This window comes from Corythoichthys intestinalis, chromosome 11 (genome assembly GCF_030265065.1).
Source record: "Corythoichthys intestinalis isolate RoL2023-P3 chromosome 11, ASM3026506v1, whole genome shotgun sequence".
NCBI lineage: Eukaryota > Metazoa > Chordata > Actinopteri > Syngnathiformes > Syngnathidae > Corythoichthys > Corythoichthys intestinalis.
Window position 1 is genome coordinate 35,186,217 of NC_080405.1, and position 26,684 is coordinate 35,212,900.

Consider the following 26,684-nt stretch of genomic DNA (forward strand, 5'->3'; position numbering starts at 1 on the left):
CCGTTGAGGCAAGTCCAGCTGTAGACGCGCCAACGCGCCGCGCAGCACCGCCAGTATGGAAGCGTCAGGGGAGCCGGCTGACGAGCCCAGCGCAGAGGACGAGGAGCCGAGCTCCGAAGGCACAAACGCCGACTCACCCACGTCATCATGGAACATGGAAGCCGAAGCCGCCAGCGAGACGGCATCGGCCTCCAGGTCAAGGTCGGGCATGCCAGGCGAACGCGGATCAAAAGCAGCCGCTGAGTCACCCGGGGGACGGTCACCCAATAGAGACCGCAACTCAGCCACCTCCCTGCGCAGCCGCTCGACATCAGAGGCGAGCAGCTCGTCAACTTTCGATCTCTTCGGACGGGGGCCGGACGGAGGAGCCGAAGGACCGCGACGCTTCGAGCGCCTAAGCCCAGAAGGGGGCCGCGTCTCAGATGCGGACGGGCCCCCGAGCACGACGGGGGAGGGGGACGAACAAACATCCGCAAACCCCCCGCGTGGGTCGTCAGATAGGCCACGGCAAGCCGCACACCGGTTCAGGGTGTCGGACGGCCCAAGGAGGGAACCGCAGGCCACACAGCAGTGAGAGCCCTCCATAGCGACGCGACCGTGAAAACAGCGAGCCGAGGGAAGGTGGCGCGAACGGCACCTACACGGCAAGCGCAGGCAAGCCAGCAAAAATGCTAACCACAGGTAAGCTAGCGAAAAAGGCTACCCACGGGTAAGCTAGCGAAAAAGGCTAACCACGGGTAAGCTAGCGAAAAAGGCTAACCACAGGTAAGCTAGCGAAAAAGGCAAACCACAGGTAGGCCAGCGACCGATCGCCCACAAGCGGCGGAAAAGCGACGCCACACGGCGAATGCCCGCGCGCGGCCAAACAGGGCGGCACGGAAGCCGACGCGGCGGTCGAGCAACGCGCCGGCGGGGACAATCAAACGGGCGAACGGAGCCGGCGGCCGCGCAAACAGCGGGCCAGCCGTGATCACTCACCCAACACAGACGCCGCCGGCCGGGAGAGGGGTCGCGCACGAAGCCGTCACCGGCGCGGGTCGGCAGTAGTCCCAAGTCCGGAAAACGAAACAAGAAGAAAGCCCAAGACTTCCCGATTGCCAATAGAGTGACGCAGCCTTAGGAGGGCGAACCCGCAGCTCCGACTCAAAGTCTAACAAGGCTATACGCGACACAAGTAGCAACTGCCACGCGAGAAGAAAAAAGGGGCTGGTACGAGGTTGACGCCGGAACTTATACCCCGGCAGGAGGTCAACCTGGGGTCACAGGTGACTTTTTTGGTATTAATACTCGCACTGCGCATGCGCGAAGGGATCATTCAGTGCTTTCAGCACCGCCTCTGGCGGTTAGCAGGGATGAAATAGAACCCTTTTTGTTTGACAGGGAAATGACCGAATCAGTGATCTTGTTGTCTTAACATCTTACGGGAAGCATTTTTAAATTTTCATTCTGCTGTTCTGAGTTAAACCGGAGACTTTCATAATCATCCTAACCACACTTGCTTTGTTAAAAGCGACTAGCGAAAAATCAAGCTTATTTGTGGTGGGTTTTTTTTTTTTTTTCTATTGTAGCTGCTCGTGTTTGGAAACTTGACTTCTGGCACTTTGGTTTCTTTCCCTACCGAGCAGCAGGTTCCACTGAGCCCATTCACCATCACAAAGCTCTCACAGGTGGATACACTTTGAGCTTCCCTTCATTGAAAGACCATCATTTGCCACTGGAGTCACTGTAATGCGTTTTTGCTACTGTGATGGTGTAAGTAAATAAATAGCTATGTACATTAAGGGGACACTATTTACCATCCCATTTCCAAAAGAGGCATGAGCAAAGACAAGGGGAAAAGTGAAGTTTCAGAGAAGAATTTAATAGTACCTTGATTCAAGGTTTAACACTTTCCTTAACCAAGCACATACATCAAATCAATTGCTGTGTTTGCCATTTAGCTACTCTTCTTTTCCCTGAAAGGCCATTATAATTACGATTTTATGTATTTTGAAGAAAAATAATAAATAAAAGTTTGCATTAAAAATATAAATGAGAATGTAAAGAACTAAACTGTTACATCAAATATTTATTAATGTCAAACAATGTCCATGTCCACTGTAAGTAACATATATAGTACAGTGTCTTGCCCAAAGCATTTCATCACTGAGTAGTCTCAGCTGAGATCAAACTGGACAACCAGATCTCACTGGGTGCCCATAGGGGCTAAATGTCAAGTGAGGGGAGTAATGCAGCCGGATTTTGAAGTGGAGCAGGAAAAGCTGGAGAAGGAATGGGTGTAGCTTACTGGAAAACTAAAGATTGTGATTTTCTGCAGCTGGTTGGCTGGTGAAGCTAGTGCTCGGCTGTTGGCCTTAGCTGCCAAGCCAAGCTTTGGAAACTACTGACATCAAATGCTTATATTGCTTGAGGACACCTCCAGGCAATTCAATATAGAGGAAGTGATGCGGGTGGTCAAATAGTACTCTAACTGAGAGCGGATAGAGTTCTTGGAATTAGCAGAGATTTATTTCTACACCCAACATACATGCACAACAGGAAACAGTCTTTTCTAGATTTGGAGTAAGCTGCCACCAGCTGGTTTCAAACTGCGGTTTCCCATTACTCATACAGGCAGGTGTGCTTCCTCTACCGGAGGAGAGCAGGATTTGTGCATACTGTAAATCAGGGGCGTCACTAGGTTTTAAGAACGGGGGGGGGGGGGGGGGGGGGGCTTAGCCCCCAGGAGTTATGTACTTAACAAACAAGGCGAAATAACTAAAAACATGTATAATATTCTAGTATCTTCAAAGTAGCCACCCTTTGCTATGATTACTTTTTTACAAACTCTTGCCAGTTAGGATTGGGACCGTCATTTTTGTTGCACTGAATGAGGTGTGTCCAAACTTTTGGCCTGTACTGTACGTAAATGAGCTCAACTCCTGTACTCATCTATGCATAAAGTGGGAAACACAGCCAATGCTCCAGAAGGAAGTCATCCCAAAGTTAGTGGTAAACAACTCTATACACAACCTGGACCTACACAATGCATTTCAGACCAACTAGATAGCAGCAGCTAAGTAGCAGCGATATTTTACAGCTTGGACCTAACTTTAGACCGCAAAACAACGAAGGTAAGACAGGCACAGAGATTGTCAGTACTAGTGTGCACGCCAGGTTTTTATTTGTCTAACATGGAGCATTTGGTTTATTAATAACATGGGACTTTCTGCTGTTACCTGGGAGGGTGTAGCTAACTAACTGCTACTACCAGCACTGATATATACTCACTTTCTTGAAAAACCTTCTTATGTCCATCCTTCATCCATTTATTCACCTTCACGCCCTGCTCTGTGTGTGTCACAGGTACACACACACGGTGCCAGTACAAGCAAGATCACAGGGTAAACGAGGACTGGATTGTTAGTGATGTGGGCGTTCTCTAAATGAACAATGGAATGGATTGGACAACGACGCAGTGAAGGGACTCTCTAACTTACTCGATGAAGTGAGGGGAAACTGACAGATTTATGATCATATTTAACTGAATAACGACAGGTTGTATGATTATTAATTTAAACTAATATTCTGGCAACTTCAAGTGAATATGTCAGCATTTTTTTTTTTCGTAAAACACCAAAGGCTGAAGCCCCTCTAAAATAGGCCTAATGACGCCACCGCTGTACATGTTAAAATCGATTTAAGTTTAAGGAGAAGTTTTTTTTTTTTTTTAATGCTTGGTTTATTTTGGACCTTTTGTTATCATTTCATGTGCACCTCTTTGCATGCAAAAGGCTTAACATTACTAGGGTAAAGCACACTCATTTGCACATACCAGTAAGGATTATCAGAAAAAAAAATGTTTCATCCAAAATACATTCTTGTTTGCTGTGTGACAATAAAGACATCACCAGACCAGGAAGTTAAACACTTATATACATAATATATTCCAACTTTGTCGTCTTTGTTCTGGTACAAGGCCACTAAAAGTCAGTTAGTGCCTAATAAAAAGTGCAAATGTGGAAATAAAAAAAATCCAGTATTATAACTCTCTGCTATTAGCGGACCTATGATAACTATTTTCAGCTTTATGCAGTCGGTTGTACTTAACATATGCATATGTACGAGTTAGTGCAACTGAGGACCAAATGATTGCATTGCAATGTGCTGGTATTTCTAGGCAATGTGCCTAACAGCCCCGTCTGACTTGTTTCATGTCTGATTCACAAGTTGTTCCGGACATTCACCAGTCAGGAATTGATAGAAAATGATAACTCTTAAAAGCAAGCTGATGAGGTTCATTTGAGCTGTCTCACACACGGTTGCATGCACATACTGACCTCATTAGATCGTCCGATAAGGTTTTCAACACGGAACAACATTTTCGTTCGTCGGCAAACATCTCTTTCAGTACAGGACTATCACCCGACAATTATTTGAAACATGGAGCACTGAGTGTACTCCTCTAACCGCAGACTGTGTGAAAGGAAACATGATCTTCCTTTGGCATTTGTAAAAACATTCCAAGGTTGAATAAAGGGGACCAGTGTGACCCACAGAAACTAATACTTAATGTGGTTAGTAATGTTTAGCTTATAGGGGTTTTATTTATTTATTTATTTTAATTATATTGTAAGTTAATACTACATACTCAGAGGATAAAATGGTCTTATCAATTTTCTTGAAATTACAGTGCATTGAAAAGAAAGGGAATTGATATATTAACAATCACAATCATGAACAAAAATTCAAGTGCCTGAGATCTTGTAATAATTTCTCACTTGTCAAAATCCATGGCTTTTGTGTTTTCTATTGATTGAGCCCTTTCCTCTTGTCTGGGGAGAAAATCATAGGTTCAACTTACCTACCCTGAAGTCAGTCTTGTTATATCACCTCGATTCCTCCTTGAAATTTTGTCAAAGTTTAAAACAGCATCCATCTATCAGAGAAAGTGGAAAACTTAAGTCGACAGCCTGGTGAAAGTTGATATAACTTTAAGTAAAGTCTCTCGGGCTAGCTTGGTTTCCCTTCAGTGACCATGTTTTTTTTTTCCTGAGTGAGTGTGATAAACGGTTTGCCACTCACCAGCTTTCCTGAGAGAGAACGATAGAGAATGTTCAAAACTGACGCGGGTTCATGAATACTTCATTAACAGTTGCAAAGCTAATTGAAGCTAGTTCAAGCAGTATTTTTTCACTACAGTTGTATCACATTGGAATGACTTTAAGATGATCAAAATCAACAATCAAATACAGAGTCCACTGAAAGCATTTTTTTTTTCTTAGGGTGAATTAATGAGTTCAGTTTTCATGACATCACAGCACTTTCTGTTTAATCCCAACAAGGTTTTTTTATTTGTGTGATTGGAAATTCTTTTAAATAAAGTAAAAACCAAATCGAATGCACTTCTCAGCAGCAATCAGCAGCCTTGCTGTCAATTCAGTCTCAAGTGCTTTATGACCTTAAAAACAACACCGTGTTAGCTCAGGCCAACAACCACACAGACCTTGCTTTGGTAGAAATCCCCTGGGCAGCATTCATCCGTTCAATAAAACACTGGACACACATGGACAAGAGTGATTCTGCCATCCCTCCATTAGAACCCTGCAAACTGATGAAAAGTGATAGGTTAGTCCAGTCGTGTGTCAGTCGCTGCATGACTTCGCATGTGCTTAACCGTCCTTTATACTTATATATGTTCATGTTGACATAATCATGTTTCTAGAAGATTAGTAAAGGGAGCAGAGGCAGCTGGGGCGTGATGGGAACTCGAGTCCCCATTTTAATTTGGCAAGATTCAAACCAGTGAAGTTTAGCAGAGAAACGAATCTCAAAGCCCCATTGGCCTATCATCCGGTGTTTGACCTTGGATTAATACGCTGCTGGCCAAAAGTATTGGCACCCCTGCAATTCTGTCAGATAATGCTCAATTTCTCCTAGAAAATGATTGCAATTACAAATGTTTTGGAAGTATTATCTTCATTTATTTTGCTTGCAATGAAAAAACACAAAAGAGAATGGAAAAAAAAATAAATCATTATCATTTTACACAAAACTCCAAAAGTATTGGCACCCTTTGAAAAATCATGTGATACTTCTCTAATTAGTGTAATTAACGGCACCTGTTACTTACCTGTGGCACATAACAGGTGGTGACAATAACGAAATCACACTTGCAGCCAGTTAAAATGGATTAAAGTTGACTCAACCTCTGTCCTCTGCCCTTGTACCACATTGAGCATGGAGAAATGAAAGAAGACCAAAGAACTGGCTGAGGACTTGACAAGCAAAATTGTGAGAAAGCATCGACAATCTCAAGGCTATAAATCCATCTCCCAAGACAGGAATGTTCCCTTGTCTACCGTGCGCAGTGTCATCAATAGGTGTAAAGCCCATTGCACTGTGGCTAACCTCCCTAGATGTGGACGGAAAAGAAAAATTGACGAGAGATTTCAACAAAGGATTGTGCGGATGGTGGATAAAAAACATCCAAACAAGTTCTGAGGGTACAACAGTTTCAACCTGTACTATCAGTCGGCGTCTTAATGAAAAGGGACTCTATGATAGGATACCAAGGAAGACCCCACTTCTGACTCAGAGAGATAAAAAAAAAGCCAGGCTGGAGTTTGCCAAAACTTAAAAGACGAAGCCTAAAACGTTTTGGAAGAATGTTCTCTGGTCAGATGAGACAAAAGTAGAGCTTTTTGGGAAAAGGCATCAACATAGACTTTACAGGGAAAAAAACGAGGCCTTCCAAGAAAAGAACACAGTCCCCACAGTCATACATGGCAGAGGTTCGCTGATGTTTTGGGGTTGCTATGCTGCCTCTGGCACTGGACTGCTTGACCGTGTGCATGGCGTTATGAAGTCTGAAGACTACCAACAAATTTTGCAGCATAATGTAGGGCCAGTGTGAGAAAGCTGGGTCTCACTCAGAGGTCATGAGTCTTCCAGTAGGACAAAGCACTAGCAAATGGTTTGAGAGAAAGCACTGTAGACTTCTAAAGTGGCCAGCAATGAGTCGAGACCTGAATCCCATAAAACACCTGTGGATAGATCTGAAAATGGCCGGTTGGAATAGGCATACTTCAAATCTCAGAGACCTGGAGCAGTTGGCCAAAGAAGAATGCTCTAAAATTCCAGCAGAGTAATGTAAGACACTCATTGATGGATACCGGAAGTGGTTGTTCGCAGTTATTTCGTCTAAAGGCTGTGCTACCAAGTATTAGGCTAAGGGTGCCAATACTTTTGTCCGGCCCATTTTTGGAGTTTTGTGTAAAGTGATAATGATTTAAAAAATATACTGGACTGTCTCAGGAAATTAGAATACAGGACTGTCTCAAAAAATTAGAATATTGTGTATTCTAATTTCCTGAGACAGTCAGGAAATTAGAATATTGTGTATTCTAATTTCCTGAGACAGTCCAGTATATAATTCATTTTTTTGTTTTTTTCATTGCAAGCAAAATAAATTATATTACTACCAAAGCATGTGTAATTGTTTTCTGGGAGAAATTGAGCATTATCTGACAGAATTGCAGGGGTGCCAATACTTTTGACCAGCAGTGTATACATGGTAGCTAGCCAGGTCTTAGCAATGCCGGCCCAGCCTATATGCAGACTATGCAGCTGTTTAGGGCCCCTGACCACTAGGGGGCCCCCAATCTGGCAACCTAATTTTATACGTTGTTAATAGAGCATCGGGAATAATGTGGTGCGCATTGCCGTTTATCTATGCAAACATCCATTTTCTTGTCATTACAATCTGGCAACCTGGGGAGGGACGTTGAACCTGCTTTGCGATGATTGGTGCTCAAACTTGCTTGGAAAATAGATGCACGAATATGTCGAAGAGAATTTACCCTTGAATTTATGAGTTTTGATACTTGATTACAAGCTTAAAAAATAAAAGTTTTTAGAAAAAGGTTTGGCGCCATCTACTGTAAGTACTGACAATCATTTGGGGTGAGAAGTTCGAAGTATGCAGTGCAACAAAATCTGATTGATATACAAAATATGGACGTATGGGTTGGATTGCATGTATGGGTTTCACACTACACTGTGACGAGATTGTGGGCCAAAAATATGGGCCCCTTGGCATTATTTTGCTAAGGGCCCCCAAATGGCCTGGGCCGGCCCTGGGTCTTAGCATAACAAATGCTTCATGTCAGGTAGAAAAAAAACTAAAGGAATACCACATAGCAAGTGATATATTCATCAAACACAAATAGTGTTTTGTTGTTGCTTTTCTTATCGGTCCCATTAAAAGTCAGGATTTGAAGAAGAGTTTATGAGTACACACACATATCCAGAATACAAGTTGAAGAGCCTTTGTTTCTACAAACAAGATAACATCATTTTTATCTGATGAATTCTTTACCAGACTCGAGAGGATTGATGGGGTAGAAAAAACACCGAATTCAAGTGTTACATTTTTTATTTTTGTCATAAATGTTATTAACATAGGAAACATTATCTTACTCGTGAGATAAAGCAGGCTTTGTTTTCCAAACTAGAACCCACATTGGTCTAGGAATGAAACAGTAATATTTATTCATTCATTTATTCATTCATTCGTTCGCTTACTCTGCCTCATACAGTAGTAGTGCGTTCCTTAACAACGGCAGAACCAAGACAGCACCTAAACCCAAAAAAAAATCTACAGCTATTGAAAAGGCATGTAAATTGGGCTTCTTGTTTTGTTGGAGGTTTTTAGTGGTAGGAAACGGCTTCCATACGAAGGTCCTGGCCGCCTTTAACTTGTATCGCGGTCTAAGTTCATATATTGTCCTCTGGTAGCATCTAGTGGTTAGTATATGAACATACAACACAAAACATCATTGTCATGCTGAATGTATATGGGACCTGTCTTTCTCACCTACAGTATCTATCCTCTCTCACAAGTGCGTAAATTTGGTCACAATATTGGGACGATTTAACAGCATAACCTGCATGTACACTTTTAACTGGGGAACGGACATTAATAAGACCAAACAGATTGCGTGAACGGGGGTCAGGGCTACATTTCTCACCAATTTGAACTTAATTAAAATAGGCTAAATGATTAATGCGAAATAAATCTGTATTGACTTATACTAACTTTCAAACTGCAAATTTATAACGTCTTAATCTGATCATTTTTCTTAAATCCAGTTGAATAATTTTCTCCATCTTGTTTTGGGTTTTAAATGCTAGTTAACAGATGAATGTGTCTGATTATTCTACTTAAAGTGCACATTATATGTTTTTATTAAGTCCATACATCTAAAAATTGGTCATTTTTCAGAAGAAAATGCTTTCAAATAATGTTTTGAACAACAGCTATTCTTGAATTAAGAAGATTTCTGACAAATTTTGTTGTTGTTTCTTTTTTTAAGATTAAACATATTAAATTTTGCTTAAAATAAGTCTGTTAAGCTAATTTTCAGCTAGCTATTTTTCATACTTCAAGAAACCTGAGTAAAAATTTACTTGAAGCACTGGGAGATAATTTCACTTGTTTCTAGTAGATTTACATGGAAAACGATGATATTTATTATTTATTTATTTATTTATTTATTTATTTTTGCACATGTAATGCACATGTGTAGGTTCAGGTAATACACCATTTGATTCAAACCGTTGTTTTCAAAAACTACAAAAGAAACATTTTGAAAACTTTCGGAACAAATTTCTGGATTTTATTAGCAAATTTAAATTGCAATATTTGAACACAAGTTTGTGTACTAACATGCAAAGAACTACATAATTGTTAATCATCTCATCACTATCCGGGAATGCAAAAAAATTAAAAATTTGTCTAAATACCACTCAAAATTTTCTGTATAAATTAGATATCACCAAAAAAAAAAAAAAAAAAATAGTCAGGGAATAACAAAAAATAAATAAAAAATGGAGCCTTCCTTCAGGTAAAACACTACCGCTTTTGTCCACAAGTACAGTCAAACTCAACAAAAAAATGAAAGCTCATTTGTGCTGCTTTAAGATCCCATAATAAACCCAAAAATGAAAACTGGGGAGAAGGGGGTAAACCTTGGTTCACTATATTTCTTACAGTTTAATTAATGTTAACAGTCGAATACATACAGAAGGATATTTCGCTCAAAGCAGCTTCCTCATCGAGTTCGAGAAATTCACACAAATTAATGTTATGCTAAATTGCTAACTGATGCAGGTCAGACTTTCAGTAACAAAATTTGTGCTGTGTCCCCTGCACCTACATTGACAAAGTCTTATTACTAAACTTACAGTGGCTGGCGGAAAAAAAAACTAATATCCCTCGTCTTCGAAGGGGGTGAAGGAGGCGGCATACAGTATTTGGGGGTAGGGGAGGGTCAAGTCATCATCCAATCAAACTGTAGTTTGAGGGTAGAAAAATGGACTGGCATATTTAGCAAGTGAAAAGGGGTCAATTTAAATCTGAATATAATGAAAACAATTCACTTAATAACGATAAGGTCTATTTTATCTTTACAAAATATGGGAAGACAATCTGAATGACCGGTATAGTTGTACTCATTATTTAACTTTGATACAACTACCAAGGATGGATCAGTTGATACAAATCCCTCTTGTATCCAGAGAAGGGTCACCTGACCTTAATCAGCATATCTTTTGTGAGCATTGAGGTCCTTATTAGTCATTCCCATTCACAGTCGCAAAATCACAGGGTTGAATTGCTCCAATTAGCATCTTGAATGTTTGCAGGGAAGGGCTGCCTGTTTGCGGAGGACTGTCTGACATTACAACATTGAGTAAGGACAGCTGTCTCAATCTCTATGAATATTTAATTGCACTGTTTCATGTATATGGATCTATAATTGTCATATTGCTGATGATGCACAAAACAAGTCATTTTTGCACAAAAAAAAAGGTTTTTATTGAATAAAAAAACATATATGGAAAAAGACAACAAAAGAAAATATATACTGTACAAGGGACAGTGTAATAAAAAACAAAACTATATATGATATATGACATTTCACCCTTTTCCCGGGGCTAGGTGTTGGAGGTTGTTGCCGAAGCAATTGTTCCTTCTGCGCCTTCTTTGCGCCCACATGAGAGTGAGCCAATTCCTTTGCAAGACCCACTAAGAAGTCCACCCATCTCTCTTGCCTTCTGTTGCATGCATGCATTCAGTGCTGCCATGTCAATCATATTGTTGAACACTGCAACTGGCCATCTCCATATTCCTCCGTGTTTGACAAAGCAATGGGAGCCCTGGATTTGCAAATATTCAAGATGCAAATTGCAGCTATCCAGAGTGAACCCCCCCCCCCCACACACACACACACACACACACCACACCCCGCCTTCACACCTAGGCAGCGACTCGACAGGAGTGTGTATGGGGGTTTTATGCTTGATTGCTTGTTCGAGTGGTCTATTGTTTGACAAAGCCATGTAGTCAGTTTCGTATCGGGGTCATTTGACGCCTTTCTGGTCTTTCTTTATAGCTCCCAGAGGCGTCGCGTCCCATTAGGCAAACCAGGCAATTGCCTAATTGCCAACAGGGGCCCCCAGAGGGCCAACAGATTTAGCACACGCAGCTTTGCTGCACTGTCACAGCGACAAGTGTAGGGAGTGTTTCAATACCATGGAATCATTTGGCAGATTATCTAACGATTCTGTTATCAATCCTAATCAGCACTAACCATGTTGCGTTGATTATACATGTTTAAGAATGAAGAAATACCCCTCAATGTCAAGTTATAATTCTCATTTATTGTCAAAGATGAGGGATCCCTGAAGAACAAGAAAATAGCTAATTAGCCACAGCATACTAACTTAAGTGAATAGAAGAAAACAGAACAAGTACTAACACAACAGATAACATATCTTTCTCTGTACATATATAAGCCAAAATACAACAAGAGGCACATAATTGACATTAACAGAGAGTAGACTTACAGAAATAAGTCTGGAGCACAAATAGCACATAGCAATACCATAAACGTTTCATACAACTGCTAACTCTCCCACTGTTGAGATGAATAAAATTACTATGGAACGGCGCTGCCTCCTAGCGGCCGGTGGCATTCTCTTCAAAGAAAGTCCAATCAGCTGTTGATACCACATGATTGTTTAAAGATTAACTCATCAAGTACTCTCTTAAAAGTCCTTACCGAGTTGTTTTACGTTGATTTTCACAGGCCACCTCCTTATTCATGTGACTACTTAAAGAAATGATGATTTTTCCCAAAAAGTCTGTTAATGGGTCTATCGTATTCCTCGTCGAATACTCTATAAGAAAAATATAACATATATGCATCTAAAGTAGTCCTAAACGATTTTATTAGCAATTTTAATACTCCTTTTAGTAAGGTTCCTTGGTTATGCATACGTTCCCATAGCAACCAGTCCTGTTATTGTCCTACGTCACAAGCGCTGCGTATTCTGGGAGCGAGAATAGGCGTAAGGTGCGCATTTCGAGCAGAGGATGGCCACCTGTTAAAATGTGTCCATGAACGAATGTAAGTACATCCATATGAGTCATTGTAAATAAGTGCTTAGTTTTCGCCACTTTTATGGCCAAGATGACCGTATGTGCACGCAGCGCGCACTCGCACCCCCCCACCTTTGTGTTCTTTATACTGCGCGAGTATGTATGTGTGTCACGTGACTCAGAAGGGCCCCATGTTGCTTGTTGCGTGGGGCCCCTGGGGACCCTTGCTACGCCTCTGATAGCCCCCCAACAAAACCGGGAGATAATGCAAATAAGGTTGCCCAAAAGTTGTTGGGGACAATTCGAGCATCCTAAAACGTTGGTAGTGTTATGTCCCTACCGTCCCTATGCAAACCTTGCAGTCTCTCCTATTATTGTATTGAAATCAAACTGGAATATTTGATTTTTCTGCTTGATTACAGGACACAATTGGACAATACCAATTAAGCTTACCTATCACCAAATAGATTATTTCCTGTCTAGAGAGTTTCGGATGCCAAAAACCTGTCACACCTCCCACGCGCGCCAAAGGACACACTCTGAGCTTATTTTGCTGCTCAAGTATCACTCCTCTGATTTTACCATCGATGAACTTCCAACAACCAAAATTCCTCTCATTCACAGTGAAGCTACCGTACATCTCTCCATCAGCAAAACACCATGCAACATATCATTTGGGAAAATACAGAATATTATTTTTTCTAAATGCATCTACCCCTGATGACCAATTTCTTTTTTACAACATTGGACATCAGTAATAGTGTTCAACATGGTTGACTCTCGATTGTAAAATTGCTCCAAGATCTAAAATGTCTTTTTTAAAGAAGATATGATTGTAACAGAGTTCTAATATAATGTTTACTGCTCATTCATATTCAAATCCTCTTTTTAAAAGGTAAAACCACAATGGCTTGGATTGTTTGACTTGTACATGTGCATGCATATGTGTGGGTTGGTGGGAGGCCTTTGGGCATGTGTGTGCAAAGTTGAGTTTTATTGAAAGAGGTCGTCACTCTGACTCAGCCAAAAATCATTGAAAGATGACATTTCAGTATCCACACAGGAACTTGAAAAGGGAAAATGAAGTAAGAAGTATCATATACAGTATAAAACTTCTGAGTCAGAATAGAATAGAATAGAATAGAATAGAATAGAATAGAATAGAATAGAATAGAATAGAATAGAATAGAATATATCTTTATTATCATTGTCAACAACAAACATTGTGAACAACGAAATTGGACGTGGCACTCCAGTATAAAAATATGTATTCAATAAAATAGAATATATAAATAGGAAAATATATGCTCTGGAGCTATAAGTGTATAGTTATAGCTTCATCAGACTGAAATATGTGCAATACAGAAATAGTGAATCACCTAAAGTTTACTATTTTTAACTAACACTCTAGTTATTAACCAAAGTAAGAAACACTCAACCTGAACAAATAATTTAAAGCCATTGAAAAAAACAAAAACTAACCACATTAAATCCCTTTCATGTGTAAATGCTGACCTTTTTTTTTTTTTTTTTTTAACTTGTTCGTTCATTTGTCCCTCCCTGTCAAAATGGACTGACGTCGCTGACCGGTGGGCATTCACGGCGAGTCGTTCCAGTTTAAACTAATTGGACGTCTATTGCCGTAAATGACATTTAATGAGTTAAATACTATGACAAAATAAATCTGCTTTAGAGTGTAATTTAGGCCGTAAACGGTGTGTATTTCAGTTTCTATTCAATTTAATTGATTTTTTTTATTATCATTGTATCAATTTATACATTTATTTTTAATTGTTATAAAAATATAAAAATAGAATAATCATTAATAATTAAAAATATATGTATACAAATATAAATGCCAATATTTAAGTATTTTGAAATGCTCTTTAAAGGGTTAAAACCAACTTTTGAAAAGCTGTCCACTGTTCTCACCACTATCCCTGAAAGGGATGTTGTCTGGACAAACACTTTTCTGGTATATTTGCCATTTATAGTGTAATTAATAACTATAGAAATTAAACCTATAGTGTTGGCCAAAAGTATTGGCACCCCTGCAATTCTGTCAGATAATGCTCAATTTCTCCCAGAAAATAATTGCAATTACAAATGCTTTGGTTCACTTATTTTGCTTGCAATGAACAACATAACAGAGAATGAAAAAAAAAATCAAATCATTATCATTTTACACAAAACTCCAAAAATGGGGCATACAAAAGCATTGGCACCCTCAGCCTAATACTTGGTAGCACAACCTTTAGACAAAATAACTGCGAACAACCTCTTCCGGTATCCATCAAGGAGTTTCTTACAATGCTCTGCTGGAATTTTAGACCATTCTTCTTTAGCCAACTGCTCCAGGTCTCTCAGATTTGAAGGGTGCCAAACTGCCATTTTCTGATCTCTCCACAGGTGTTCTATGGGATTCAGGTCTGGACTTATTGCTGGCTACTTTAGAAGTCTCCAGTGCTTTCTCTCAAACCATTTTCTAGTGCTTTTTGAAGTGTGTTTTGGGTAATTGTCCTGCTGGAGGACCCATGATCTCAAAAGGGGACCCATCTTTCTCACACTGGGCCCAGATTATGCTGCAAAATGTGTTGGTAGTCTTCAGACTTCATAATGCCATGCGCACGGTCAAGCAGTCCTGTACCAGAGGCAGCAGAGCAACCCCAAAACATCAGGGAACCTCTGCCATATTTGACTGTGGGGACCGTGTTCTTTTCTTTGAAGGCCTTGTTTTGTTTCCTGTAAACTCTATGTTGATGCCTTTTACCAAAAAGCTCTACTCTTGTCTCATCTGACCAGAGAACATTCTTCCGAAACGTTTTTTGCTTTCTCAGGTAAGTTTTGGCAAACTCCAGCCTGGCTTTTTTATGTCTCTGGGCCTGAAGTGGGGGCTACCGGGGTATCCTACTACAGAGTCCCTTTTCATTCAGACGCCGACGGATAGTACAGGTTGACACTGTTGTACCCTCGGACTGTAGGGCAGCTTGAACTTGTTTGGATGTTAGTCGAGGTTCTTTATCCACCATCCGCACAATCTTTTCATTAAAAACTCTCGTCAACATTCAGATCTTTGAAGATGGACTTGTAGCCTTGAGATTGCCCATGCTTCCTCACAATTTTGCATCTCAATTCCTCAGATAGTTCTTTGGTCTTCTTTCTTTTCTCCATGCTCAATGTGGTACACACAAGGACACAGGACAGAGGTTGAGTCACCTTTAATCCATTTTAACTGGCTGCAAATATGATATAGTTATTGCCACCACCTGTTATGTGGCTCAGGTAAGTAACAAGTGCTGTTAAGTACACAAATTACAGAAGCATCACGTGATTTTTCAAAGGGTGCCAATACTTTTGTCTGGCCCATTTTTGGAGTTTTGTGTAAAATGATAATGATTTTTTTATCCATTCTCTTTTGTGTTTTTTCATTCTCTTTTGTGTTTTTTCATTGCAAGCAAAGTGAATGAATGTATTAATACCGAAGCATTTGTAATTGCAATCATTTTTCTGGGAGAAATTGAGCATTATCTGACAGAATTACAGGGGTGCCAATACTTTCGTACAGCACTGTATACTGTACAACTTATCAGCCATGATATCTTGATAATGATTAATATAGAAAAAAAAAACTGGAAGACATTCATTACTGTATAAAACTAGACTAGTTCACTCATTCGTTTCATTTTACACAATAAATACTGTTGGAATACAAGCAGATCATTATATAAATTATGTAACTTTATTCAGTTGTCTTTAGCTTTAATCTCTAAGCACAGTTGGAATTTACAAATGACGATGTTATATTCCATTAAACCCAAAATAAAGTATCAATTTCATTTGAAAAAATAAAATTTGAAATAGAGTAAAAAGTAGTTAGTGATGAAATACCTAAAGCTATATCTAGGGAAAAAAATTAAACACATTCTCAACCCGAATGTGAATGTGAATACATCCAAGAATCACGTGTGTTTGCTGGAGTGGAAGTGACAAAAGGTAACTGACGACTGCTGCTAACAACAACAGTTCCTCAGAGGTTTTCTGGGGAAATTTGCAAATAAAGGTCACTCTCCTTTATAAAAGAGTAAGCGGACACTTTCCTTTATTGACAATTACATCAATGACAAGGTAAGACACCACTCAGATTTAATAAATGCATGTTATATATTTTTTAAATATACATATTCAAAAGCACAGAGCATTACTGTCCATTATGTGTACAAGTATATAGACAATTAACTATATTTATTTGTTTTTTTTTTTTAAATAAAAGCATTGATAATCCAGTACATACAACTTAAAAGAGGGCACAGTATGAAAAATGTGCCAGCCAATAAATCAGTAGTATATAAATAAAGATTAGAATCATCTTTAGTATTATTGGATTAGATTTTGTATTAATGATATTTTTCCATGCAGATGAATTTGATATACGTCACCCTTATTTGTGCAATTCTTCATGTGGGTTATCAAACCCCACTGAAATCCTGGACGTTGCAACCTAACAGTACGTTTGATCCCCACGAAAACACTTCAGAAGACAGTTCAAGTGATCCTCTGCTTACTATGTCGCTTTGTGTATTTTTTCCATTAAGTTTTGGTTTTGGAGGTAAATGGAAAGGTGGGCCAGCAAGCCCTCAAGTGCCTGCACTCAGCAGATGGAGCAATGAACGGCAATGACAAGGATATATTATGGAAGAAGAACGGTGAAGACGAGGCACAGAGGGGTAATTCATATCAGGTGTATCTCGAAGAGAGTTTGGGAGGAGGCAACTACAGCTGCCACAGCACCAACGGATCTCTTCTCAATCACACTGTTGTCCTTATTAAAGAGGACATCACCGAGAAAAAGAAGATTTTAGTGAAAAGTGACCTGGGTAGTGCTTTTAAACCATCACGATATTTCAAGATGTCAAAATTTAATTTCAACTCACACGAAATGTTTGTGTTGATATGTCTTGGTGTGTGTAGGGGATTATTTGAAGTGCTCAACTCAAAATTTCGAGGGAGCATTCCAATGCTCATGGACCTGGCACAGGACTCGGGTTGGAAAAGTAGCACTTATCAGAGTTGGACGGTAAGCTCACACACTTTTAGCCACAGTTTTTTGCTCACAGTCCAACAATAACAGTAATCCGGCTCAGCCAGAAGTGTGTCTTTTTTTCTAAAAGCAAAAACACATTCAGTGCCAAATGTGCATCTTTGGACTCAGTTCTATGATTTTAAAGAAATAGTCGTAAATGGTGAAGAATGAATAATCTCAAAATTATTGGCCACATTAAAAACTGTAAATTGTCTGGGAACAAAAATATGAATTATTATATGCTGTGTATCCAGAGAGACATATGGTGAATGTTCGGTGGATAGCAGTGGACATCACTGGTCATGCTCCTCCGATAATATCAACTGCTCTGTGGACGCCACCGGAGACGGGATCTCCTGCAAGGACAAGCGGCATTGTGCATTTGCAGAGGAGAAAAAACGCATCTCCTTCAAAGTCTATGTTAGAACAAAAGGGTTCTTGGTGGAGGACTACTCAAAACACTTCTACTTGTCTGAAATTGGTAAATGTCATGTTTGTGCAAACACCTGCCAGCTGATTCTGAAATATATAGTTTCGCTTTGGTTCTGCTTCTATAGACAGCAACAGAGGTGCAGTAGCCAAAATTTTACTCAAGGAAGAGTAGCGTTACTAAATGTACTCAAGTACAAGTAAAAAATTATTTGGTGAAAAGAATACTCAAGTAAATAGTAACATTGTGAGAAACTGCTCACATTTTTATTTCTTTTTTTTACTTTTTAAAAAATGGTATTTTTTTCTGAGCAAAGTCATCTATATGAACTGTTGTTATACAGTAATGATATTGTACAAGAACCCATTACATAACCACATTAAGCCAAAGAAATTGAAAAAACATCAAAATGTAAAAAATTGTTTAAAAATCATTGAATTACATAAATGAAGCATTATTCGTCCAAAGAGAACGAGTGCCTTCTGGTAAAGAAAATAGATCCTAGTTTGAATATGTCCTTCATAATTACTATTATGAAGCTAAAAGGATCATATCACCAGTTTTCTGTGGTTAAAATCAGCACTTTCAAGTCATGTACAGGGCAGCTCTATGTCAAATACTTCATTTTTTATGGTGCTTTTAAGACACCACATGATTGAACAGGATGGCGTGAACAAAGAACGGCAACCTTGTGTCTGATTGGTATAATGCAGTCATGTGATTAATGTTGCGACGTCTCATTGGTGAAATTGGTAGAGCTACTCTAGGCATCGGTGTCAAAATAAATAAATCTAATATGTAAAATAAAGAGGAAAAATGTAACGACTCTTGTGAAGCCCAAAATAGCAGAGTAGTAGTGTTTTTTCTTCACAAATCTACTTAAGTTAAAGTAAAAGGTATGGTTTACTAAAAATTACTCTTAGAAGTTAATTTTTCTCCAAAGGTTACTCAAGTAAATGTAACGCAGTACATGTAACGTGTTATTAGCCACCTCTGGACAGAAAATTTTGAAGATATTGTAAAATCACAATGCAAATATTTATCTGTCAGATTAAGTAGACCATTTTGTTGTTTTATGTTTTGTTTTTTCATTCTGACAACAGTAAAGCCAGTATTTTTGGAAATTTTCAGTATTGCGATTGACTGTTTTGTAGCACACTGATTTGAATGCATTGATGCAATTCTTCCTTCCTCTGTTATGCTTTACCAGTGAAACCTGACAAAGTGACGATCAGTAGACTCAACACAACAATGATAGAATTGACTTACCCGGGCTCCTGGAGCAGTCCCTACTCCTACTTCCCTCTCATTTTCCAAGTTTCGCAGAGCAGACATACTTGTGAAAATTGCAAAAACCCCTGTGATGACTCAACTAGTGCAGAGGTAAGGATTACATTGTGGCTGCAGTGAATGAAATCATACACTGTAACTTTTTGGGTAGCTACCACAAAAGGTGTACATAAGTCTTTGAATTTGTTTCTTCCTGTCAGACTGTGATGGTGAACTCGTCAAACACTTGCCAAGTTGAGGTAAAAAAGAAGTGGACTGTCTGTGTCCGAGCCAAGGATGCATTCTGCAACTCGCAATGGGGTGAATGGAACCACTTGAGGTCAGTATATTTATTGGAATGGTTTGTAATTCATTCATTTTCTACTAGACATTTGAACGTTCCAGCACATTGTGGCATCTGTCCCATTCATATGCCCTGCATTTCCTCTTGTTTGGAATATATTGTTGTTATTTATGTGTCCATAGAAATTGTTCTCCTACATTCTTTTTTTTTTTAAAATCAATATTCCAGTATAGACTGAGAAAGAAGGGGAAGCGCAACCAGCGAAAACATACCAGCTGAGAATGTGTGGATTAGATGAAAAGGAAGACCTGGACAGCTTTAGGAACAGTATTTATTGTATTTTCTATTATTATTGATGTCTTGATTTTATGAATAAAATGTTCTTGCCATGTGTAATTGAAGATTGTTTGCCAGTTAATACAATTGCAATCTGCGGGATAATGAAATATAGTGGTGCCTAAAATATGAGTTTGATTTGTTGTATGACCATATTCACCATGCAAAATACTCGTACCTTAAATAATCTTTCACCAGAGAAAAGAATCGAAATGCCACGAAGCAGTCCCGAGGGGATTAAAATACAGATAAATATCAATGAAGGACCGCTTCAGTTATACTACCCCTTTGTGGAGAGGATCAAGAATATATGCCTTTAAATGTTTTTACGAGGGCTGTCAAAATTATCGCGTTAACGGGCGGTAATTAATTTTTAAAATTAATCACGTTAAAATATTTGACACAATTAACACACATGCCCCGCTCAGACAGGTTTAAAAGACAGTACAGAGAAATGCCCACATGTTAATTGTGTTTTATGGAGTTTTGCAGCCCTCTGCTGGCGCTTGGGTGCGACTGATTTTATAGGCTTCAGCACCCATGAGCATTGTGTAAATAATTCTTGACATCAACAATGGCGGGCTACTAGTTTACTTTTTGATTGAAATTTTTACAAATTTTATTAAAACGAAAACATTAAAAGGGGTTTTAATATACAATTTCTATAACTTGTACTAACAGTTATCTTTTAAGAACTACAAGTCTTTCTATCCATGGATCACTTTAACAGAATGTTAATAATGTTAATGCCGTCTTGTTGATTTATTGTTATAATAAACAAATACAGTCCCTATGTACCGTATGTTGAATGTATATATCCATCTTGTGTCTCATCTTTCCATTCCAACAATAATTTACAGAAAAATATGGCATATTTTATAGATGGTTTGCATTGCGATTAATTGCGATTAATTAATTTTTAAGCTGTAATTAACTCGATTAAAATTTTTAATCATTTGACAGCCCTAGTTTTTACCCTATCAGCACATTTACACCATTTGTGTTGAAAAGATTTCAATGATGTGGCACTGACACTGAAAATTGTAATGTTTGTCAATATTAAACTAGTACAACTATTCACCAGAGGCCAACAGGTTGTTTTATGAACACGGAACACTTTCATTCATTATATTCATTTTAACAATAACCTTGGACTGGAGGTGGCGAAACACTCCTCTTTTTGCTCTGATTACAGTCAACCCGTTATACACTGCTCATATCTCATGTTATTTTTGCTTGCAAGTCAAAGCAAAGATTTGGCTGACAACTGCTCATTTATTTCAAAATGCGCCCCTACCTTTACCAGTTTCAATGCATTATAGTCTTTGCTAGTGACGTGATTAATTTCTCTTTCACATGCGGTATGCTCATGTTAGTGTCTCATTTTGTTCCTCTTTTTCAAAACAGACTGAATTGTCTGTGGTATTTGATAAAAAAAAAAAAAAATCATTAAGAGGTTTTAGTAAATTGTCACTGTGAGATGTAGCCTGTGTTGTATTTTTGCAGTGTATCAAAATTAAGTGTACTGTAATATGTATCTTACTACTTATTAAAAACTTATGATCATTTCATCATGCTAATTTATGTTTTTAAAGGGGTAATGTATGATAATTATGTGATTTTCACAGCAAAACAAAGATGTATTTCCTTCCAAACTAGTTTGACATGGGAAAGCCCAAATGAAGTACGCCATAGGCACAAAATATAATGACACAATAGGATGGTCGTTCAGGAGGAAGTAGGGAACCCTCTCTTTACTTCCCTGTCTGGAAAAGCAGAAGAGGTCAAGAGATAGTGATGTCTGATGTATCAGATGTTTAACCCAATACCAAAATTATAATTTAACCTTTGATGGACCATTTGTTATCAATGTTTGTTCCTCTCCACAGTCGAATGAATACTTTATGGTAAATCATGTAGAAGGTCAAAGTAACAGTAATAGGGAACAACTGGATAAAACTTACCACATAATAGCATGTTAAAAACATTTGACTGTGGTGATATACAGGTATATAGTAAAGGCCAAAAGTTTGGACACACCTCATCATATGTGCGTTTTCTACATTTTTATTACTGTTTATATTGTAAATTCTCACTGAAAATATCAAAACTATGAATGAAGATGTGGAATTATGTACTTGACAAAAAAAAGTCAAGTTAAGCATCTCACAAAACAGCATTACTTTATAGCATGCAGATGGACTGCGGATTCAGCTGATTCGGATTTTTTCGTTTATTTTTCACATCACACCCACCAAATGTGCTGCAGGTTTTTGTTGCTGCACCAGAGAGAGGCTTGTGAGCCTTTTTGGGTTTCAAAATGTTCCCGTTCACCCTCGAAGAATTGCCAAAACAAGTCCGACAACTGTGGGACCATTGAATTTACGAGGAAATGAGTAAACATTGTGTTTTGTACTATGTCAAATACTGGGATCATGGCTTACGTTTTAGTACGAAGGTGGCTTGCATTTTGCGGCTGACACCGAGAATGCCACTCGGCCGACGACCGGCTGCTTGTCGCACACCCTCCTCGGTCCTATTCGCATGCCCGCCGGGAGAGCGCTATGCAAGTTTTATGCTCGCACGGTTCTCCATATCGTCCAAACTTCCGGCCCCCTCTGCCCTCTTCATGTGCCCAGCAATAGACCACTATCCTCGAGTTGGGCTCGGGCAGCTACGCGCCCCTCTGAGGTTGTCCGGCGGTCATTCTCCAGCTGCTTCCCCGGCAAACGAGCTCTCCTGCCCGCAGCAAGGGAATGACGAGATGTAATTTGCTCCCCGCCGGGGGAGTTGTCGATCAGTGAAGACAATTGACAACCCCGCCACTGTTTGACATGACACGGGGTCGTCTTGTGTGATTTTTTGCTTCGAAATACGAGAATAAGGCTTTGAAACGCCGTTTGGTTCCAGTTAGCATGTCGGCTAGCTGTCACGGCTCCTGATTTGTTTACGCTCTCCGAAGCCGGGGCAAGGAAATGACAAAAGCTGGACTAACTCCGGTGGCATAAAATGTTGTCGGGAGGTGCAAGAAGTCGACAGTTTTGATCATTATGGAGTAATTTTGCCATGTCTAACTGAATAAATGCATTTTTATCATTTCATATCCATTTGGCACAAAACTGTTATTTGTCATGACCATACCATTTATTTAGCAATTGGGGAAAAAATACTTGGATAAAAAGAATATCCTGTAGAAATGTTGGAGTACACAGATTGAAACAATGATATTTTGCTGCTCTCTTCATCGCATTTTCCTCGTTCTGAATAATTCCACCTCAATGGGCTGAATTCTAAATGAGATGAAATTGTGACCCTGCCGACGTCATCCTTCAGCTGGGGACGCTAGAGCGCTCTAATGACAGGCAGGGGCCAAACGGCAGATTAAAAGACGAATTTCTCGTCATCTGCACTTTGCCAAATTGTTTTATATAGTCGAATTGTCTCAAAATATTATTCTAATTCACATAATAATGCTATTTAAGATTTTTTTATGCTGTCTTAGGCACTTTAAAGTATCCACCCTTTGCTTTGATTACTTTTTTTGCACACTCTCTCAATGAGCTTCAAGATGCAGTCACCTGAAAAGGTTTTCACTTCACAGGTATGCCTTATCAGGGTTAATATGTGGAATTTCTTGTTTTTTCAATGTGGTTGGGACCATCATTTATATTGCATTGATTGAGGTGTGTTCCGCTCTGAGACCGCCAATTTGGCCAAATTTCAAAATTGTCCTATATGCATGTGTGATACATCAATGGAAAGCTTAAAATATAAATTTTCTCGGGGAAGAAAATTTTTTAACCCGAGGGCATTTAAAAAATAACAATTATTAAACCCCTAAACCCTAACTCAAGATGAGAGCATAATTAAAGACACCATGATTTTACCGAGATATTATTGCGTACTTACCTTGTTTCGATCCTAAAACTCTGTGTAACATGTCTCACCGAGTGTCAAGACACAGCTGTGAATGGCCACAGCCGGAAATTTTGGAGGTTTTATTGGTGAAACACGGAAATATAACAAGGGTCGCAATGCAGAATTCGCAGACATCTTGGAGTGGTCGAGATTTTCTTTTTTGAAAATTTACCCTTTTAACTTTTTTTCCCATTTTTTCTTAGATTGGATCGATTATTTATCATCTAAAATATTGGGGAAAATGTAACTGTAACAAATAAGATACAATTAAGCGATAGTTATGAGGTTGAGATCCGTGACCTATTTACAGACACAATTTTTTTCAATTGTGAAGTAATTTGTTTAAAAGTTTAAAATATGCGAGTTAATAATTTTTCTAAGTCATATTTCTAAACTAAATATTAGACATCAATTAATGATTATACGCTAAAAATGATAGACATCCCAAATAATAAATATAATTACTTACCTTCTATTTATGGCTGGGTTGAAACAAAAGTGGTTGCGCAGTGTTTGTAAACAGGGGTCTTCAGGGTAAAACGGACAAATTAAAAATAGTTTGCGGACTTAATGCGCCATGAAACTGCTATGGCGGCATATACTGTAGGCATATTGTTCTATCAAACACAACAGTTCTTTTGGCTTAAAATACAGCAGTTTATTTTAAAGAGGGGTCAAGAGCAGAAACTGCTTTTTCAGCCTTGTCTGTGTTTTCGGCCCTATGTACTGTATACTAGTATATAGTTTGTATTAACCTAGCTTTTGTTGCCTAATTACAGTAGTGTCGGTAAAAAAAATAATAATAATAAAACGTCAATTATATATAGAACACAACACGCCTGTTTCCATATACCACTATCGTAGATACAAAGACAAAAATATAATAATAATAATAATTCAAGAAATTATTTTCCAATCAAATTGTACAATACCTTCTTTTATATTGACATTTCGCTTATAGAGTGTCAGTGTGCAGTTTTATTCATTCATGTTTTCCATTTCGATGTTCTGGTATGTATCTTAGATTCTACACGAAATATAAGACACATCTCAGCACCACCATAGTCTACCATGCAGTTTACCATCATAATCAGCATAGCTGCTTTGTCTAGTGTAGTAATTCTCAAGTAGTGTCCCCCCCAGGGGGACGCAGAGCGATGCTGAGGGTGGCGCATGTGACCTTGGGGAACATACATTTTTGTTATACTAGAATAAAGTGTAATGGCACATCCACTGTGGCAGTGGCAGTGCCACTGTCATTTTTAACGCGTGCACAGTATTTTTGAACAAAACAAGAGCACACAGCAAAGAGCTCTGGAGATATGAAAAGCTTAGACAAGGAAATATGACGAAGCATATGTAGCATTTAGCTTTAGGCTTTGACTTTTAGTACAGTGGGAGACGAGGAAAGACCAGACTGTTTACTTTCGCAGCGGACAGCAGGAATTTTTTTTTTCAGCGAGTGCCAAATATTGCCAACAATTCTCCTGCTTTGTAAGTGTTACATCGGTAAACCAGCGAGCACTGTCAGCATCATATAAGGTGGCATACCAAGCTGCTCAGTGCAAAATAACTCCACACCATTGCAAAGGAGCTAGTACTGCATGCAGCAGAAATAAATACTGTCCCTCTCGCCAATGACACAGTCCTTTTGTTGTGGTAATTTTAGTTTTTTCGGGCTAATTGTTTGAGATATTGTTCTAATGACTCAATGTTGCTAATCAATTTGAATGTATTATTATTTATTGATTTTATCAAATTTTATTTTTCAGCATCAAACGGTCAAAAAATGTATCGAGTGTATTTTTACTATATGGATGTGTTTTTTTTTTTTTTTTACACTTTATTGTAAGTTGATCTATGTTACGTTTTACTAAATATAAAAAAGAACACGTTATGCAGAGTTGTACTTATAATAATATGAATTTTATATACAAATGATACTACAGTATATTTACAGTGGTGGCAGAGAATGGGGGGTTGGGGCGGAACGTTTACGTCTTCCGGGGGGGGGGGGGGGGGGGTAACAGAAAATAATTGAGAAGCATTGATCTAATGGAATATAATTACATAATTGCCAACACAAAATTACTCGTGCAATGTCTACTTTTAGCCACTAGATAGCAACGTTGCACCAAATACCGAGATGACACGCTTCACAAGGTTTACGTAATGTATGTACAGTACTTTCACTGCTAGTAAATACCTATTTAAATTACAATATGAATAAAGACACATCTATAGTTTCCATTATTTTCCAAATACACTGCTTGACTGTATTATAACTCTATATATTGACCAAATTAGAGACTGCACTAATCTGCATATTAAACTGGCTTACACGCATACACTTGCATATTTGTCTCTTTTTATGACGACAAGAGAGTATAATGTTAGACACGATAGGCACTCTCATAAACATATGTCTGCGTTTTACAACGGGTCATTTTACGAGTCTTCAATCCAATCAGGCCATTATTATCATCAGCCCAACCTTTTTGATATACGACAACATCTGGCGGTGCATGCGGTCGTTGGCTCTAACAACTCCTTTCTGATCACTTAGCTCCTTCGAGATGAGTTTTAACGCAGATGTTTTTATGGCCCTACCCATATGCGCTCTCACGCGCGCGCGTGCGCGCGCCCGCTTTGTTGCACAGCCAGAAAGAATGTTGCCAACCTTAAGGCTGATTGTGGGTGCCATGGAGTTCGTAGATCAGTGTTGGGGATCATCAGGAGCCAAGTGACATCTCCGTTTGTTGATGGTGATACAGTGATATTTGGGCTAAGTGCGTGTGTTTGTTTGTACAATGTGTGTGTTTGCGCGTATGTGTGTGTTTGTTAGCGGCCCGGATATAAATATAAGCCACCCGTGGGGCCTCCGCTGACCCGCATGCCGACCGAGGCAGGCGGATCATGGCGA

General features: G+C 39.0%; 1 protein-coding gene across 1 annotated transcript; it reads left to right on the top strand.

Annotated features, from left to right (window-relative positions):
• Positions 1-16,422: 16,422 nt before the first annotated feature.
• il12ba (interleukin 12Ba) lies at positions 16,423-20,032 on the top strand. Its single transcript, XM_057850787.1, has 8 exons — positions 16,423-16,549; positions 16,841-16,928; positions 17,017-17,298; positions 17,393-17,498; positions 17,759-17,985; positions 19,145-19,317; positions 19,425-19,543; positions 19,741-20,032. Exons 2-8 carry the CDS (start codon positions 16,841-16,843, stop codon positions 19,784-19,786), a joined length of 1,041 nt encoding a protein of 346 aa, XP_057706770.1. The 5' UTR covers positions 16,423-16,549; the 3' UTR covers positions 19,787-20,032.
• Positions 20,033-26,684: the final 6,652 nt, after the last annotated feature.

Excerpts from the sequence above, each read along its gene's own strand:
- il12ba (XM_057850787.1), top strand. The coding sequence starts at position 16,841 with ATGAATTTGATATACGTCACCCTTATTTGTGCAATTCTTCATGTGGGT. Across the intron at positions 17,499-17,758 it reads GCACTTATCAGAGTTGGACG|AGAGACATATGGTGAATGTT; the intron begins GTAAGCTCACAC and ends CTGTGTATCCAG. Across the intron at positions 17,986-19,144 it reads CTTCTACTTGTCTGAAATTG|TGAAACCTGACAAAGTGACG; the intron begins GTAAATGTCATG and ends ATGCTTTACCAG.